Below are 20,000 nucleotides of genomic sequence, written 5' to 3' on the forward strand. Positions count from 1 at the left end.
TGATTTGTACACTAATGACTGATGACTGGAACATTATGATGTCATTTAAATATGAAAATCAATGATACACGTCATTTGCATAATAATTTTGAATGCAGTGTATGCAGTGTAGTGAGACTACAAGTCCTGCCATGCTGTAAATAGATAGCGTACAGGGTAATTGATGAGTAGTTCAGTCAATTTATTCAGGTTAAGCCTCATATTAAGTACAAAAGCAATTGAAATAGCTGAGGCATGTGTTATATCATAGGATCACTTACGCTAATACGTTGAACAGATTGTTAATGTTGTGCCTCCATCAATTAAGTGAAAAGTGTCTCATGTAGTGACACATTTTTATTGCATTACATTTAGCTGACGCTTTTATCCAAAACGACTCACAGTTATTATCATTACACAGTATTTGTTACAGTCCTTGGAGCAATGTGTGGTTAGGCGTCTTACTCAAGGGCACCTCAGCAATGGAGTGAGATAGGGAGAGGAAGGATGGGACTCGAACCTGCAACCCTTAACCACTAGGCCATGGCTGCCACATCTGCATGGTGGTTAACCCATTACTGCTGGATGTTGCATTGCGCAGCATTGGCCCTGGCGCCTGGTGCTTCGTGACGCAACGTTCAGGCTCATGAGATTTAAGACAATTTTATTATAAATCTTGGTATGTTACAGTTGAATGAACACATTCTAATGCAAGAGGAGGGTCTTCGCAACTTATCGCATGTTTTTATGTGCTTCAGAGGCTGAGATATTTCGTTTTTTATACAGTAGCCTGAGGGCAACTTTTCTTAAAAAGGTCGTAGGCATTCAGCAGCCTTTTTTTGCAAGTGCTTTAGGCATCAATGGCTTAATAATGACCCGGAGGGATGCCTGCTGATATCTACTGATGCTGCGGCTGTAGCAGCAGAGTCATCACAGTGATGTACTCACCGGCTGCCACTGGCATCCAGGAGGCAGCTGCTTTGTCAACACCTTGCAGAATTGCGTTTAAAAGGGCTCACTGCAGATATTGGCTTTCGGGCGAAACCCCTTTAGAAGAGTGATGTGCACAGCCACCAAGCAGATAGGGAAGACAAACAGTGATGAAGTGGGAGTGTGTGTGTGTGCGTGTGTGCGTGTGTGTGTGTGTGTGTGTGTGTGTGTGTGTGTGTGTGTGTGTGTGTGTGTGTGTGTGTGTGCGTGCCTGTGTCTGTGTCTGTGCACGTATGGGTGTGTGTAAGAAAAAATTTGAGTGTGTGTATCTGTGCCTACCTTTTTGTTGCGTGCATTTCACACAGACCAAGAGAGAGAGAAAGAGAGAGAGAGAGAGAGAGAGAGAGAGAGAGAGAGAGAGAGAGAGAGAGAGAGAGAGAGAGAGAGAGAGAGAGAGAGGAGAGCGCGAGAGGGAGAGGGGGAGACAGAGACAGAGACAGAGACAGAGACAGAGACAGAGACAGAGAAAGACCTGGATTTTAATCATCAGTAAAACTTAGTAAGTGAAGAATTCTTGCAAACCTCCTTGGTCAGGTGCGTAGGAGTGGAACCCCCAGGTCATCAACGTTAAAGCAAAGAAAGCTCCCGCACACTGTTCACATTTGCATGGTTGAAACCATGTGAACAGTGTGCGGGAGCTTTCTTTGCTTTAATCATCAGTAAAAACAAAGCTGCAGTGAAAGCCTCAGTGTGGGTTCTACAGTATATTGCCGTTCTGACTAGGGATGCAAATGATCAATTAATTCATCGACCGTTAGTTGATTCCCCTTATCGATCAACTTACGATCAATTGATAAGCAGCGCTTTTTCCCCTGGAATTTAAATGTTTCTAAAAAAAACCTATACAGATCTAAAAGTGTAAATTAAAAATATTGAGATGAAATGCTGAATTTACATTAATTGTATTTATATTCTTTAATCCAAGGGTGATTCAAATGTTCCCACTATTCACACCCCTCTTCACACACACTCTTCACATGCCCATGTCACCTGGGTCTCTGGTCAGTTGAATAGCGATTAATTGCAATGAATGTTTTTTCAATCAGTTGACGCATTAGTCGATTAATCGATTAATCACTTGTATCCTAGTTCTGACTCAGGCCTTGGTTAGATGCATTGGTGGCATACTGATACGTAAGGGTTAACGTTCGGCGAGAAGGTCGCTACCGTGGAATAGCAGCACGACAGAGAGAATCTTTAGACCCCGACGCGGAGCGGAGGGGTCTTGTTCTCTCTGAAGTGCTGCTATTCCACAAAGCGACCGACTCGCCGAAAGTTAACCCGCTTATTATATGGATATACTTAAATGATTCACACATGGCAGGGACATTTCTTTAGGCCTATTTAATGTTAAGTCTATTATAGTTTTTAATGTCAAAAGATTGTTGCTGCGCAAAACAAAACAGTGCCGTTGTGGAACACCGCTAGGCAACAGCTAGGTAGCCAGGACAACAGGTGTTGTCTATCACAGCAGCTGATTAGAGTCTTGTTGAAAAGTCGCTTTAGCAGTGAAAAGTCTTGTTGCCATTGACAGCGGTCTGTTATAGACCAACCCGTCCGTTATCGAAAAATAACAGACGTGCGAACGTTGGGGAGCCCCGTTGAAATGAATGGAGCATTCGACCGATGACGTCACACCATATGATAAATACAGATAAGACTGTCTGTTCTGTTCTCCACCCCATTTCCTTCTCATTGCCTGCACATCACTGTGTTGAGTGAGCACAGGTGCAGCAGATGCGGCTGGCCTGTCAGGTAGTTGGAAAATGAAGGCTAGTGAAAGCAGCTTCTCGGCCGAATCTATGGTGACGAAAAATATGAGTGAATGACTGTGGACATGTGTGAGACTCAGCTTGTGAGTGCGAATTGTTCTCCTCTTTAAGTTTGTAGTTTGTTCATTTTTTCAGGCACCCAAAGTTATTTATTTTACTCCAGAAGTTCAGTGTGCCCGCTGCTACACTGGGAAATATTAGGGACTAATTCTGCATTTCTTTTGACAGAGTTAAACCAAGCTGAGAAAACTCAATCAGGCAAACAAGCTGTTCGCTTCATTTGCTTACAGAAGGGCCCAATGCTAGGTGTTTTATTTCTGGGTTTTCTCTTACCTGTCTCAGTGTTGTCTTAGTGAAGAGCAATAGGCGTTGCTCAACAATGCGTGCCATTTTACTCTCAATGGTGACTCAACGCTTTCCACCTGTCATATAAAAGGCCTTTGATTTTTGTGTGTGTGTGTGTGTGTGCTGTCATGCCCTGTCAGAAGATGGGAACTGCTGCTGTCAGTGGGCATTACTAATCAAATCAGGGCCTCGTTAAATATTCTCTATGAAACATCCCGTTCGTTTCCTCCTGGCTTTTGAAGTGTCATGTCCTCAACCCTTCCCATCATCCTCAACCTTCACCAACCATCCCCCCATCCACTGGCGCCGGCAACATTTACGAGTTCGGGTCACCCGCGGCAAATGGACATCCCCACCTGCATTCTAACGAGGTCCAAAAGCACCCCATCACCCGCTTTACTGGCACAGGAAGGTGCGAAGTGTCATAAACACAGGCAGATACTATCGCGATTTATAGCCGTCTGTCTGTGTGTGTGTGTGTGTGTGTGTGTGTGTGTGTGTGTGTGTGTGTGTGTGTGTGTGTGTGTGTGTGTGTGTGTGTGTGTGTGTGTGTGTGTGTGTGTGTGTGTGTGTGTGTGTGTATATGTGTGGGTGTGTGGTCTCTAGGTGTCAGAGAGGGGAGGTGATGCAGCAATGTAATGCATTACAAGTGAAGAGAGAGAGAGAGAGAGAGAGAGAGAGAGAGAGAGAGAGAGAGAGAGAGAGAAAGAGAAAGAGAGAGACACACAGAGAGAGAAAGAGAGAGACAGAGATTGTGTGAGTGTGTGTGTGTGTGTGTGTGTGTGTGTGTGTGTGTGTGTGTGTGTGTGTGTGTGGGATCATCCATTTTGTACTTCTCTTTTGTAAGCTCTGTCTCCCTTTAGACATTACGGAGCTCTTATGAAAGGCTTTCACGGTCCTGTATGTGTATGCGTGTATGCATGTAAGTGCTTGTGCCTGCGTGTGTGTGTGTGTGTGTGTGTGTGTGTGTGTGTGTGTGTGTGTGTGTGTGTGTGTGTGTGTGTGTGTGTGTGTGTGTGTGTGTGTGTGTGTGTGTGTGCTTGTGAAAGTCATACTCTAGGCTCGTGAAAGGGGGGCACGGTGTGTGTGTGTGTGTGTGTGTGTGTGTGTGTGTGTGTGTGTGTGTGTGTGTGTGTGTGTGTGTGTGTGTGTGTGTGTGTGTGTGTGTGTGTGTGTGTGTGTGTGTGTGTGTGTGTGTGTGTGTGTGTACTCCTATGCCTAAAAGCTGCCATTCAGCACTTTTTATTTCCAGCCCAGTTATTTGAATGCTGTGCTGTCCACTAATTTATTTTAGTCTCAGCAGACAACACTGCAAACGCACTCGCACACACGTGTGTGTGTGTGTGTGTGTGTGTGTGTGTGTGTGTGTGTGTGTGTGTGTGTGTGTGTGTGTGTGTGTGTGTGTGTGTGTGTGTGCGCGCATGCATGTGTGTGTCTAATAGAGGTGTTCTCTGTCTTCTATGTCTGGTGGTTTCATGAATGATATGCTCTTGAGAACAGAGAGGTAAAGAGGGACTGCTGCTTGTGTAGTTGGTGCTGCTTGGATGTTGGAGTACAGTCTCTGTAGGGTTGTGTGTACACAAAAGAGCAAGAGAGTTTATTATGAGCTTTTGAAATTACATTGAGTTGCACCCCTTATATGAAAACTGGACTTGAATGAGTGTTATATACTACTTATAGTATATACTTACATTTTAAGATTTAAAGATGTGGAGAAACGAGAGGGTGTTCTGGGTTTCTCGTGGAAATGCGTCTCTGACACTGCATTCACACCAACGGCGCGGACATCCACAGTACGTCCACAGAACGTGTCCGTTATCAGTCCGAAACTGTTAGGGGTCAGACATACCAAAGCCGAACGGAACGGACGTGTGACGAACGAGGTCTTTCTGCTTAGTTGCTGCCGTGTGTTCTACTCTGTCTTTCACACTGACAGCGTCGGCGTGCGCGGCCAGTCCTGTTCAAAACCCTCCCCACAGCCGAAGCTAATGTGCTACTTTGCCATTCATTTGAATGAGACACCGCCGGTCGCCAGCATGAAAAATACGCTCGAGTTCTATTTTCCAAATGCAGCGCGGCCTGGAGCCAGACTACCGCCGGTTGGTGTGTAAGGACAGATATGTTTCAATGTATTTTCACAGACGCCGGTAAAAATCGCGGCCGTTCTGCGCCGCTTTACCGCCCTAGTGTGTAAGACCCCTTAGAATACATGAAAACAAATCATGCCTTCACGTCCCGCCTGGACATGTCCGCGTTGCTCCTTAAAAATAGAACTCGAGTCTATTTTCCTGCGCGGACGTCCGTGTTCAATGTGCGGGCTCCATTGAAAATGAATGGCTGCTGCCCGGGGACAGAACGTTGACGTTGACTGTGCAGTGTGCAAAGGCAGCCCGCAAACCTCTCGGACTCGCACTGCTCACGGAGACGTTAAGGAAACGTGCCGTCCCTGTGTGCATGTACCGTGATTAGCTCACTCCACCTGCTCTCGTGGAAATGCGTCTCTGATTGGCTCACTCCTCCTGCTCTCGGAGAGATTGTAATGGGAAATAGAGTCGCCACTTCCCCGGGTGGTACTGCACTATAGGGGCGCTAACGGAGGCGTGCAGGCTCCATTCAGGGCTGTGCTCTTTCGACAGCGACCCCTAGGTGGACTGCAGGCACGGAGCAACCAGACTGGGCATGCTGTATGTATGAGGCTTTGTGCTTTGTGTTTATCTGAGAGTAGCAACCAGTTGATAGCTAAGCTAAGCTAGATTTCGGGCCACCAGACGTTGCTTGTTTTGAAAACAAGCAGGAAAAAATTACTCGACATGAAAAATGGGTCGACATAAACCTTTGTGGGCAACGCCTTCTTTCGATTTGACGCAACACAGAAAGGCTTTCGTGATTCGCTCGTTTCTCTGCATTATTTATGTCAATTGGGAAACACCGGGAAACACAGCCAAGCGAGGTGACGCACCGCTATGAGAACCTTGCATGTGAGTTTAACTTGGGATGACCGTTCAAAAGGAGTGAGTAAAACTGTGTTTTATCGGAAGTTGGCCTTTAAAGGAATATGCCATGAACTCTTGACCATGACATTCAATAAACAAGTTCTTTCTGTCTTTCTTTCTTTCTTTTCTTTCTTTCTCTCTTTTCTTTCTTTCTCTCTCTCTCTCTCTCTCTCTTTTCTTTCCAGGTCCAGAGCACATAATACAGTAGTGTGTGTGTCTCGTGTCTTGAAGCATCATGAAGCTGAACCTGTTTCGGGAGCAGCCCCAGGCCATGAGGGCCCCGGACTCCACGGGGGCCAGTACCACACCGGCCATCACCCTGGCCCCGGCCCCCGCCATCTCCACCTCCTCCGGCAACTCCAGCGAGTCTGAGGGCACCGTCAACAAAAATGACATGTTCGAGGAGATCAAGAGCAAGTTCCTCAACGAGATTGACAAGATCCCACGTGAGTAACACGCACACTCCTAACATGCTGTACCTAAAGCAGGGCAAGATTATCCATAAGGGCCTGTGGTACAGCCAGAGGTGTAGTCTACGTAGAACGCGGGTATACGGAGTATACCCACTTCTAAATTTCAGGGATTTCAGTATACCCACCTAAAATTGATTGATCCATTGTTTTGAATAGCACAAATATATACAGTATACCCACTTCAAAAATGCTCAAATATACAGTATACCCACCATAAAAAAGTAGACTACACCACTGGGTACAGCCCACCAGTTAAAGGGGTATGCCACTACTTTGGGGCTGAATACGGTTAGAATTGTTGCCCTGGGTTTATAAAGGTGGTGAAGTGTCTTATTATTCATGTTAGGCATTGTGTTGTTTTAAGGAGAGAGTATTTATCTAAGCTAGTGAGAGTCAGTCAATGGATCACACATGCTACAGTGATCCATTGACCTTCACTAGCTTAGCTACATGATCCCTCTTTTAACTTGTCTTAAAAGCAAGACAATACTAATCATGAAAAATAAGACACTTTACTACCTTTATAAACCCCGGCCAACGATTTTAACTGTATTAAGCCCCAAAATAGTGGCATACCCCTTTAAGGTTCCCTGCATGACACAAACTTTACGTATATTGTTCATAAAGGGGGCACCTACGAGGTATTAGTGCCGGGGGCCACCACAGGGCTTTAATCTGCTCCTGTACTAGCCTGACCAGACAGACGAAATGTGAGATTTATGTGAATATCTAGTCTGGGCCCGATCAATGAGTCATCGAAGATTGTTGTGGGAACAATCCGTTGTTTTTCAAACTGTGTCTGTGCCTATTGGCCAACGCTCTGTCGTCACTCCCTCAAAACCCTGTCTGCATTACATCCAAAGATTCAGAACAAATTGAAGTCTGCTGCTTTGTGATTAGCCTGCTAGTTTCAGGGCCTGGGGCATTGTCCGAGGCTCGTCCCACTCGCAGGCAAAAATAATGTTGGCTGCTGGCGGGTGGGGCTAAAATGGGACTTTTGGCGGACATCTGGTGTGACCTGTTGTTAGTTGGTGACGTGTTTGCCGTATGTGTTTGTGTAGTGCCACCGTGGGCCATCATTGCCATCGCCGTGGTAGCGGGCCTGCTCGTCCTCACCTGCTGCTTCTGCATCATCAAGAAGTGCTGCTGCAAGAAGAAGAAGAACAAGAAGGGCAAGAAGGGCAAGGACGGCTTCAACATGAAGAACATGCAGGGAGATGTACGTCAGCTGCGACCTGACCCTGCTATGCAGCTCATTCTCGCTACAACGCTATGTAGTATAGCAGTGGTCTCCAATTATGAAGAACACGCAGGGAGATGTACATCAGCTGCGGCTTGACCCTGCCATGCAGCTCATTGTCGCTACGATGCTATGTCTCATCATATGCAAAGAACATATCAAATTTATAATGTTTCCATTGTCATGTAGTATAGGATCGCCCTATGTAACATACTACAGGAAAGTGAACCTGCATGTAAAATGCACATTAAATGCATATGTACAGTACGTACAACATGGAATTTAGAAAGGACAGCTACGACGTGAAGAACACGCAGGGAGATGTACACCGTTGTGTGGTCGTGTCATGGGGTTAGCGATCCACAAAACATTTCTACGTACAGTAGCCTATATTGTCTCCAAATCCAGAGATTGCTAATGTTATGTCACTGTGGCACTGTTAAGCACTTCCCATGCAGGCTAGCACCAGTATACTTTGTTATAATGTCTCCTAACTTCGTAGGCTAATGTTAGATTTCAAATGTTTGAACACCCCTAGAACTTGTAACATTTTTTGGTGATATCACAACAGTTGGATGACTGTGTAAGGCATAATGTTCTGAGAGGCGTTCTCCATTCCGATGGAATCAGCCCACTCATAGGCTACGTTTACATGACGTTTTTAATTCAGAATGAATAATTCAGAATGAAATAGTCCCATCGAATTTATTTTGATCTTCCATTTAATTCTGAATTGTGAGGTGTTCACATGACGTTTTCAAATCAGAATGAATCTTTATTCAGAATTAAAGTGAGTTAATTCTGAATTAAATCTCTCATATAAACGTAGCCAATGTGTTTTAAGAGCGCATCCCTCTGTCAGGGATTCTTATAAAACGACCACCTCACAGACCATCATCCCTTTCCTTAAAGATAATGTACTTGCCTCAGTTATTTTTGATTTTGTTAGAAAGCTCTAACGACATTACATTTTGGATATTTTGTTGCCGCTGAATGGCTAGCCCTATGAAAATACTTAATCTAGGAAATGGAATATTTAAGTGCTACGCTTCAAGCGTGTCTAGCCAATGACGTCTATTTTAGAGGTCAGTGTGTCTAGCTATAGCTCATGTTGTTGAAACTCCATTTTGATACGTGACAGGACTACGTAGTTGCGGAGTGATTTGAAAGAAGCATAAAGCTAACTGCCATTGACAGGGGCCATTGAATTTTTCAGTCATATATACATAAAAATGGACCTCTAAAAGTTGGAGTGGCCCATTCAAATCCACTGTGACCATTTTAAGCATTCTATAAAGAGCCTTATAATAACTTTTCCATATCTGAACGAGGTGACTTTTAATGTCTTTCAGAATGCCAGACATCATGGTGTTGTTATGCAGGCGCGGTAGCACTGTCCAGGACAGCTCAACATCAGGCTATTGATGTGCACGTGCAGTGACCCCCCGTGTAAACAGACAAACACAAACAAAAACAACAGCTCTGACTTGCGCACAGCACATGAATCTGTACAGCCCAGCAGGGAGGAAAATCTTTTTTCTCTCGTTTAATCTCTCGTTTTTTCTTTTTCTTTTCTTTCCTGTGATTGTGATCTATTGTGTGTGTACTGTGTGATGTAACTTCGTGTGGCTTCGTTCGTTGACAAATGACACACTCTCCAACCGAGTCTAGTCGGCCTATCAGTGAAAGTGTCAGCATGCACAGTAGCTGTCTTCCCAGTTGAAGTATCACCAAAGCAAGGCTGCATGAATGACATATAGGCCAATTCAGTGTGTTGAAGGTAGAATGTCTAGTTTGTAGTTGTTTATTTACAGAATTTATGCTTCCCATTCACAAATTTCATCTTTTTCATGAATATTTACTATATTTATATTTCAAAGTGATGTTAATATCATAATGGAGTGTGTCATTTCTCAGATGTGTTGTTGGAGCTTCAGTTCTTCAGTGTTATTGTTGGTGTTGTGGTTGTTGGGTGTGTGTGGGTATGTGTGTAGTTTTGGTGTACCTGGTGTGTTTGTGAGTTCACCCTCTACCTCTCTCTCACTCTGCTCTCCTCCTCTTCTCTTCTTTCCGTCTCCTTCTTCTTCTCCTCCTCCTCCTCCTCGCTTTGTGTGGTGTGTGGTGTGTGGGCCGTCTCTCTCCACCTGTGGGGATGGCTGGTTGACGGTAGGTGGACAGTTAAAGCAGCTCGCTCTCCGGCTGCTCTCAGGGTGCAAGCAACTAGGTCTGAAGCCTGTGGGGAAGGAGGCGGACCTGGACACACAGCACACATTGTAACTTCCTGGTTTTGAGCCAATCGCGTGTGTGGCTGCACGATGATGAAACAAAAGGGACAGTTACAATGTGGTTTATGCTCCGTCTCCGACCCTGATGGATATGATGTACGTGACATGCCCCCTGAAGTAACACCATTAACACTGTTGGTGACATAAGAATGCAATGCGAGCCTCTCTAATATTCACTGTAATTGCTCTGCGAATACACTGTGGTGTATGAAGGCAGAGGCATCCCACAAAAAACACTTACTGTGAGCTGCATGGATTAAAGAGCACAGCTAGCTTTCGGCATTACCCACAATGCTACAGTCATAGTGCTAACTGTATAGCCACAATTAACAACTAATCCATGACGTACTTAATAACTAATACAACTACCGTACGTACTTATTTGCTACTTTTTGGACTCAAACGCACATTATGATTTTACAAGAAGCTACATCTCCCCTGTGCTCTTTAATGTGCTGCAAGAGAGTTGATGAAATGTTGACTTGAATGTCGTACCCTATACGGTGACATACGGTGACAATAGTCCATTATTGACCTCATTTGAATCACTTTGGCATGGTGAATTGAGTGACTAAAACCACTTATGAACAAACTGATACATAATTAATACTGAAGTATGCAAATGGGCATTTTCTCAACAGCATGGGCAAAAAGTTGGTAGCAGTTTTTTTTTTAGCAATGTTTTGTTCACAGCCGTTAGTTAGGCTACTTTGCACTAGTTGTTCATGATATGTGCTTGGGCTTAAATCTGGTCCTCTATTTTCACAGAATCGCAGATGTTCTAAATATCTCTGGTATAAGCTATACCAATTATTATTATTTGCATAATTTAGTAAGTTCCTGGAAATTAGTATTCAAGTATGGAAGGTCTGAGGACAAGGAGAGCAGCTGTTTAAAATCCCTACAGCACGTCTCGGTGCCCACAGGGAGTCGAGAGCTTAAGATGGAAATGTATTCAGGGTCTTTGAAGACGTTTTCACTTAGTTTGCCAATTGTCGATGTTGTTCAAAAGCAGATAACAACACCGTGACTCAGCAATTTCGCTCACAGGAATAGAACAAAGTGGTTAAATAAATATATAAAACTACAACTCTGTTCTTTTTTAAACATTTGGGCTCATCAGCTAGTCCCTGGAGGAATGCTGCCGGGTGTGTGTGTGTGTGTGTGTGCGTGTGTGCGTGCGTGCGTACGCACGCGCGCGCGCGCGTGTGTGTGTGTGTGTGTGTGTGTGTGCTTTTTCACTCCAAGCTTTTAGCTTAAGACAGAGACAGCTGTCTAAAAGCTAGCGGCCAAAATCAATTAGGGCCCAGCAAGGCTCACATCACAACCAGCAGGCAGCCACGCAAATAAATATCTGCAGTCAGTCAGCCCATGACTTTGAAAAATAGTGAGTCAGAGAAACGATTCAGGGTTGAATCTACTATCTAAAGCCCAACAAACGCAACAATACCGTACAGTACATAGACAGTAGATAACTCCATATGTAGGTGTAGTTGCATGACTGTAAGCAAAAGTAACTCCAAACACTATTAATTGTCTAGAGCGTTTTGACATTAGGGCCGACTTCAGGCAACTCCACAGGCCGACAAGGATTGTCCTTAGTATATATAAAAACCCTTTATTAATCAATGGGCATTGTAACAAAGGTAAAACCGCCAACCGGTTTCAACCCGCACTGGGTCTTCATCAGGGCGTAAAACCTAAACCAACTTTAGTGTTCCTACTTCAAGAGCACCCACAGGTTGGAGTTTACTAAGTTGGAGAACAAGAGCGCTCAGTCAACCTTTACTGTTAATTGTCTGATCTGATTTTAAATGTTGAGCTATATACTCTCAGCATACGGTAGATGAATCAAAAGGCATGTATTGTAACTGCACACGGACAACTTCAAAAGCATGGCTTTACTCTGAGGAGTGTATGGATCAATTGCAAGTGGAGAAAAGGCCCATGCTGTACTTCAGTACAATCAGTGCTTGGAGTGGAAAAAAGAAGTACAGGAACCCTGATTGTCCGACAGTCTCATCAGCACCAAATCAGTACAATTCATGCGGCGCAAATTCTTCCGGAACGCTATAGTGATAAAAATTATGAGGAAGGGGAACTGGGTTCCCCTGAGTCCCCCCCCCCTTCCCCCCCACACTTCAAGCACTGAGTACAATAATATGGTTGTGTGTCACCAAATATGGTTCGAACTCAAGTCAGCTGCTCGCATCCTCTCTGTGAATGACTAACTTAGTAGATCTAAGGCCAAAAATAACCCCAAACAAACAAATGAACAAACAGACAAAATGATGCACCCCCCTGGCTCTTGATATAGCAGCACCCCACCCCTGAGAGGGGCCCCGTGATTGTGGCATGCGGCAACAGGAAATGCTAAGTGTTACCCATGATGCTCCTCTCTCCCCTGTCTAACCAATTACGCTTCACCCTCCGACCATCACGCACCGTATACAGAAACAGGACGACGATGAGGAGGAAGGGGAGACCGGCCTGACCGAGGAAGAGAAGGAGGAAGAGGAGAAAGAGGAAGAAAAGCTCGGCAAACTGCAGTACTCGCTCAACTACGACTTCAACGACAACAAGGTCAGACAACACAAAAAAATAGTCTCTTAGCTTTGCAGAAGCGGTTCATTTTCTTTTATCCACTGTGTGTGTGTGTGTGTGTGTGTGTGTGTGTGTGTGTGTGTGTGTGTGTGTGTGTGTGTGTGTGTGTGTGTGTGCGTGCGTGCGTGCGAGCGTGCGTGTGATGAAATGTTCAAGTCTTCAGATAAAGAGATGCCCCAACACTATTGTGGCTTCTAAAATGCTGAGTCACCATATCAGGTCTTCTGAGGACTCATCCAGTCAGCAGCAGTCAGAAGATAAACAATGACTCAACACGAAACAATAGACCCTCAAAGACCACCCTCATTATCTAATTCTGCTTTTTCCTTAGCACACAGACAGACCACATTACATAAATACAACACGTTTCTTCTGAAGACAACCTACAAGTTTGAAGTGGATTTGATTTGTATGTCTCGCGTAGCCCCATAATCAATCAATCAATCAATCAAAATTAATTATATAGCACATTATCATACATAAATGTCAGTCAATGTGCTATAAAGAGTAGAAAAAGAGATGAAAAAGAAACTATATTGTGTTATAGATAGATAGCATGTAATTAATTAACTATCACCAAAGGAAGATGAGAATAAAGGTGTTTTTAATTTCTTTTAAAAACAAGATACTGTCGGGGCAGTTCTAATGAACATATCTTCAGTGGCACGCTGTAATAGTCTTTGAAAGGTTAATTTATAGTACTACTCTACTAGGACTTTTAGTACTACTAACATAGGGCTTTATGTGATGCACTTCGACTCAGTCACTCAGCTATTCTGGTAACAACAAATGTATAGCGGCATGTTTATGGCAAACATGTGTGAATCCAGCCAGTGGAGGTAAGCTACTGAGTTTTCCATTGGGAGATGCGTAGGTGAAAGGTGACACAAAACCAACCAAAACACAACGGGGGTGAATTTCTCGAAACCAAAGTTGCTTACTACATTAGCTACTTGGTTGTTTTCAATGCATTTTCCCATTGGCAACTACCGAAGTTGCTAACAGGCTAACAACTTCTCTTTTAACCCTGTGAAACCTGAACCATGAAAGCAATGAGAGAAAATTCAATTTTTTTGGAATTTGCTTCAATATTGGTCCCTTATAAGAAATGTAAAAAAAATTCAAAATTTTGTTAAGGTCACTGAGATATTTAATGCATCATATATGATGCATCAGGCTTTTAATGAATGAAAATTCCAATTTCATGACCATTGAAAAATGACTTTTAATGCATTTACAACTTTTTTTAAATTTAAAAAAGTTGTCAGACAATTTAATTTGAGGATTATCTTTAAATATTTAGTGAGATCCTGCCATTTTTTTAAGCCTATCCTTGTTTTAGCAGGACCATATTTTACATTTCCCACAGCCTTGTTGGGTAATTTTTTAAAATCTATGTAAAAACATAGCTGATCGAATGCTTAACAACCTATTTATGAGTGTAATATAGATCATTATTCATTTTTCATGTGTAATTTGAATATATGGGTCCATTACTACAATTGGACCATTTCTCCATTCACTTCAATGCATTTTTTACGAGATCATAATTTCAACATTTTGCATTACATTTTCAAAATTGCAAGTAAAACCTGTTTCTTAAGGCAATATCTTTGTCTTGAAGTAAAACAACTTGTGTGTTTTGTTAAACGATCGTCGTGGTATGCTTTGTAAGTTTCCCTATGGAGCAAATGCATTGATGGCTGACTTCCTGCCACCACCGGATGGTGCTTATATGTTTCATCAGTTTTAGGAAGATCTCTCTGCAAACGGTGTAAAAATGTAACCTTTTCCTTGATTAATTGCACAAAGCAAGTGTTCAAATTCAAGGATGTAGAGTTATATTTCGGAAATTTGTACACAAACCTTTTGCAATTTGACGATATCTCAGCGTCGGTCAGGGAAACCGCTTCTACTCCATTTTTGCATTTTTCGCCGAGCTGTGATCAACTTGTTGTTGACCGCTGCTCTCTTGTGGCGGTTTCCGTGTACTGCAGGACGTTTGGAAATGACACGCAGGATGTTTTTGAGATGGATTTTTTTTTGTGTCAGCGTGGAGAGGGCTTTGAATTTGATGCATCATATATGATGCATCCGGCGCGATAGGGTTAAGAAAGCACAACAGGACAGCACAAAAATTACTTGTTAGCTACTGCTTAGCTTTTTTATATACAGTATATAAATAAGTGTGGTTGTGTTTCTGTGTGTGTGCTTGCGTGTGTGTGGTGTGCTTGCGTGCGTGTGTGTTACTCTTTTTAAGTGAGGGACCCCATTGTCCGAGTCAGAGTTAAAACAGCTATGACAGGTGGAGAGACTGGTTAGAGGAGAGTGCAGTAAGGGGAATGTTAGTTTATCCCTCAGGCAGTGAGAGGTGGGGTGGGGGTGGGGGGTGCAGAGTCACCAGCAAAGCAAAGCAAAGCACCTCCGCAGACGTTGTGCGGGATCAGCATGGGGCTTGATTAACTGGGGATGACGTCACCAACACCTGTTTAAAACCAGCACAACTACATTTACCTAATGAGGTTGCGGTCCGATTCGAGCCTCACGGTGCATGTCACCCCTAACATGAAACAACATTAGGCTCGAATCGAGAGAGAGAGAGAGAGAGAGAGAGAGAGAGAGAGAGAGGAGGCCATTTGCAAATGACCTGGGCCGGAATCAAACCCGGGTCGCTGGTGTAGCAGCCCAGTACCCTTATCGTTAGAGCCATGGTATGGGGGCCTGGCAGGGGACTCTACACTCTACATGTAGGCCTACACACACATGTGGTATGCACACACACACACACACTTGTTCATGTGCCTCATGGCTCATGCAGGAAGAAACTTCAGAAGCTAATGGAGAGGGCCAAGATAAGGCATAATAAGATAAAGACTTGCTTGAAGCACTCTACTGTAACCTCATTGGCCAGAAGCACTCTACTGTAACCTCATTGGCCATAAGCACTCTACTGTAACCTCATTGGCCAGAAGCACTCTACTGTAACCTCATAACCTCATTGGCCATAAGCACTCAACTGTAATAGACATCGCTCCAAAACAAAGCTGAAAACGAATATGAGAAGGTACCTGACTTCAGATATACAGGTTGTTGTTGTGGCTACCTTTGTTTATGTAAGACTTGCATATTTGAATTCCTCACAATTTTCTGAATCAGAATCACCCATTGAACCTTTTGGGCTCAACCACATAAGTAAAACCCTCTTGGCTCATGGACTATAACCTCACTGGCCATACGCACTCTACTGTAACCTCACTGGCCATAACCACTCTACTGTAACCTCATTGGCCATACGCACTCTACTGTAACCTCACTGGCCATAACCACTCTACTGTAACCTCATTGGCCAGAAGCACTCTACTGTTACCTCATTGGCCATAAGCACTCTACTGTAACCTCATTGGCCATGATAACCACTGAACTGTAACCTCATTGGCCATAATCACTCTACTGTCACAGCATCACCTCCTCTTTTCTGTGTCTAGTGTCCTTATTCAGTTGTAGAATACAACACTGACTTTGAATTACTATGACAAAACATGTTCAAAAGCACATGCAAAAGTTTGCCTTGTGTATTGGGATTTGAAATAGGGCATTTGAATCTCTAGTTCCTTAAAACCTTTAAGAGTGTGGGTTTTGAACATTCTATAAAAAGAATGTGTTCTATAACAATGCAAGATTCTAAAATTCCAAATTGTATTGTATGACGCCCAGAATTCTTTAGAACTTTCACTGCCCGAACATTCCGGACGGTAAAATATATAACTTGGGCCACAGGTGAGTGTAGCCTACAGCCTAGACCGATGCTGTAGCCTATTTGATGGAGCCGATTTATGAATTGGAAAAATAAAAAAACATGCATGATGGAATCAACTTGTGGATGGCGAAATCATACACTATCCTTGTAGGCTACACTACTATTGTGCACTATTCTTGTACACTGAGTGGTGTATTCACAAATAGGATACATCTCATCACAATACTGTCAAATTCAGATAGGCTATGTGGCTGCTTAACAAATTAACAGACGAGCGCATTAGGTCTACTGTCTCTGCAATTAATAAACGGTCTGTGACGTTGTCATAACTCCATCCCATAAGCAGCAATGTTAGATATGACGTAGATCTGTACAGGAAACAAAAGCTATAGAATGTTGAAAACCCAACCACGCGTTCTGTGGCAGTTGAGAAATAGCGTTCCTGCGGCAGAGAAATTCTCCCCCAAGAGGACAATTTGTGAAATGCGGCTTTCACCAAGGTTTTTTCATACAACAGATTCTGTGTAACCCAATACATGGGTAGGTAGTGCTCATGAAAAAGCATAATAGGACCCCTTTAAAGATTAAATCGTATTTTGGCAGTACACCTCACAATGCACTTTAATAAACTGTAATTACATGTACTGTTTCTTTTCAGAACAAAAACAAAAACAACAACAAATAGACAAATAGTGAGCTCTAGTTATGGACCCTGTCACTAAAACTCCCTGAATGGTTCCTGACAACAGCATTCTGTAGCTTATATAACGGATAACGGCCCCTCTTCATATTGACTAAAGCCTTGTATGCCACTCTTCCTGCTCAATACACCTCTGCAAGGTCTTCCATTCACAGCACCATTATGCAGCACACATTTCTTCCACTCACTTATAAATGAATGAGTGCATTGAGAAATAGAGAGTTGAAAGGCTGGGATTTTAGGCTACCGTGGCTTAATCGTAGGGCACTCGTCTACTACGTGGCCGACCCGGGTTCAATTCTGACCCGGGTCATTTGCCGACCCCTCTCTCTCACAAATGTTTCTTGTCTCTCTCTCAAACTATCCTGTCATGAATACAGTCTGAAAGACCAAAAAAATATCTTTTTTTTTTAAAAAGGACGACTGGGATTTAAAAAAAAAAATGTGTTGTTTTCTTTTTGTGTCCTTCAAGTTTTGGCAAAGGACACGCTCAACCTCTTGGAAAAACGAAAGTCTTTGGGTGCGAGATAAAATGGTGGTACCACGCACTGATGAAGGCTTGATAGCCGAAACGCATTTGCTTTTTGGACATGGTGGTAATATAAATAAATAATGATACGCAGTTTGTGAGTGCGGCTTTTTCCTCTTTTTGTGTCCCCCAGCTGACAGTGGGCATCCTTCAGTGTGCAGATCTGATCTCCATGGACTCAGGTGGCACCTCAGATCCCTACGTCAAGGTCTTCATTCTCCCCGACAAGAAGAAGAAGTTTGACACCAAGGTGCACAAGAAGACTCTCAATCCTGTGTTCAACGAGACCTTCAATTTCAAGGTAAAACATACAGCTCTATCGATCGGGACTTCTTAATCTTCATAGGCAAGGCTGTCAGCAAGGCTTAACGTTTATCGAAAAGGGTTTTCTTTCTTATCAGTTCTCTCTGACATCTTTGTCAAAAAGCTACCACATTTTGCTGTTACATTTGAATAGTGTGCTTACCTTGCCAAAATACCTTGCAGCAATTTAAGGTCAAACATTACACACTTTCTTCTTGATCCTGCTGAGATACAAGTACAACAATTAGGCCTACAGGTGATCATGCGACTCCCTCTACAAGTGATTAACTCCTTTGCACAGAGCCTGAATTATAATTTAATTGTCATTATAACAAAATTGTAATGATCAAACCTTAATCCACCAATTAAGGCTCTCTGTAATGTCATAGCAATGTTGTTATGATGTAATTGTCTACTTAATACTGTACCGCCAATTGTGTTGTAGCAGGAAACCAACAACAGGCGGGAAAGCTTATAGTGCGATCATGGTTTTATTGTAGTAGCCATGGTTCTACCATATGTCATGGTTACTCTAAGTACGCTGAACCAACCATAGTATTACTATGGCTTATCCATGTTGAACCAAAGTCACAAACCATGCTAAAAAAAATCATGGTTAATTGTGGGTTTCGCATTTACCCAAAAAAACATGAAAACTTTTTGGGCAGCCGTGGTGTAATGGTTAGGGAGTTGGCCTGAAGATCACAGAGTTGCAGGTTCAAATCCCACCCTTACCTCTCCCTACACCTCCATCCATGGCTGAGGTGCCCTTGAGCAAGGCACCTAACCCAACATTGCTCCAAGAACTATCACCAATACGCACTTAATAAGATAAAAAAGCGTCAGCTGCATTCAATGAATAACTATAAACCGTGGTAAAACCATGGTTAATTTTCACAAGGGTATAGTTAAACCATAGTGAAACCATGACTGAACCATAGTCACCATAGTCATAGTGAACCATGCTCAAAAAAACATGAAACCATGATTAACCATAACATGGTTCTCACTGACGGTGCGTGTGTGTAGCTCCGGAACCGGCAAGAGTCAGGTTTTTTAACATGCTCTTCTCGAGTAGAAAATAAACGGCGCATTTATTGTATCAATGTCAGCTCGCATTGATGAGTCACAGGACAGATTTTAGACTATATTGACTCTTTAGAGATGAACAGAAAACGTTTTTGAAGGAATTTGTTGGTGAATAAATGCACCATTTATTTTCTAACTCGAGAAGAGCATGTTAACGGCAGTGCTACCAGACAATAGTTTGTGTACACACACGCACCGTCGGTGAGAACGAGGCTAGAGTAAGCATGGTTCATTTTCGAAAGTGTTGGTTGGCCTGCTCGGAGGAGGCAACAGGAGCTGTAAAATGGTTGCATGAAACCATTTCCTCTCTCTATCTCTGTTCCTCTCTGCTGTGGCCATTACTCATCCTATCTGGCGGTGTACACTGTGCAAGGCATGATGGGATTGTATGGAGCTGTGGAGTGTGAATAAGCCAACACTGCTCCAAGACTTTCTCTAATGAGGCCAGGGGGATTTTTATGAAGCCGTCACTGGTCAGCAAGTCTGGCACTGGTGTGTGTGTGCTGTTGGTGTTGTGCATTTAGAGAGAGAGAGAGAGAGAGAGAGAGAGAGAGAGAGAGATATGAGTGTGTTTTGTCATTGCTCTGGTTTTCAAATGCATTATAATGTAATGACAGAACAATGAGAAACCATATATAGACAGGGATATTAGCATGCAAATCTGTTTGTCAGTGTTTTGTCAGATGAAGACTTACAGCATATGTACCATGGTGTTGTGTACTTGTCACATGATGTCATCCTGATGTCATCTCTCTCTCTCTCTCTCTCTCTCTCTCTCTCTCTCTCTCTCTCTCTCTCCTTCACCAGCTCCCCTATGAGGAGATGGGTGGGAAGACGCTGGTCATGTCCGTTTACGACTACGATCGCTTCTCCAAACATGACGTCATCGGTGAGGTGAAGCTGCCCTTCCTGTCCCTGGACCTGGCCAAGCCCATCGAGGA

General features: G+C 43.4%; 1 protein-coding gene across 1 annotated transcript in view; it reads left to right on the plus strand.

Moving 5' to 3' along the window:
• The window catches only part of LOC134462265 (synaptotagmin-2), a 77,149-nt gene that overhangs the window by 53,450 nt on the left and 3,699 nt on the right, over positions 1-20,000 (plus strand). The window contains exons 2-7 of the mRNA XM_063215193.1: positions 6,265-6,525; positions 7,614-7,771; positions 11,333-11,350; positions 12,532-12,660; positions 17,801-17,968; positions 19,867-20,000. The exon at positions 19,867-20,000 is cut by the window's right edge and continues 34 nt beyond it. Of these exons, the coding sequence (XP_063071263.1) occupies positions 6,315-6,525; positions 7,614-7,771; positions 11,333-11,350; positions 12,532-12,660; positions 17,801-17,968; positions 19,867-20,000 (818 nt within the window). The 5' untranslated portion in view covers positions 6,265-6,314. The remainder of the gene's footprint in view (positions 1-6,264; positions 6,526-7,613; positions 7,772-11,332; positions 11,351-12,531; positions 12,661-17,800; positions 17,969-19,866) is intronic.

Source organism: Engraulis encrasicolus, chromosome 14 (genome assembly GCF_034702125.1).
Source record: "Engraulis encrasicolus isolate BLACKSEA-1 chromosome 14, IST_EnEncr_1.0, whole genome shotgun sequence".
Taxonomy (NCBI): domain Eukaryota; kingdom Metazoa; phylum Chordata; class Actinopteri; order Clupeiformes; family Engraulidae; genus Engraulis; species Engraulis encrasicolus.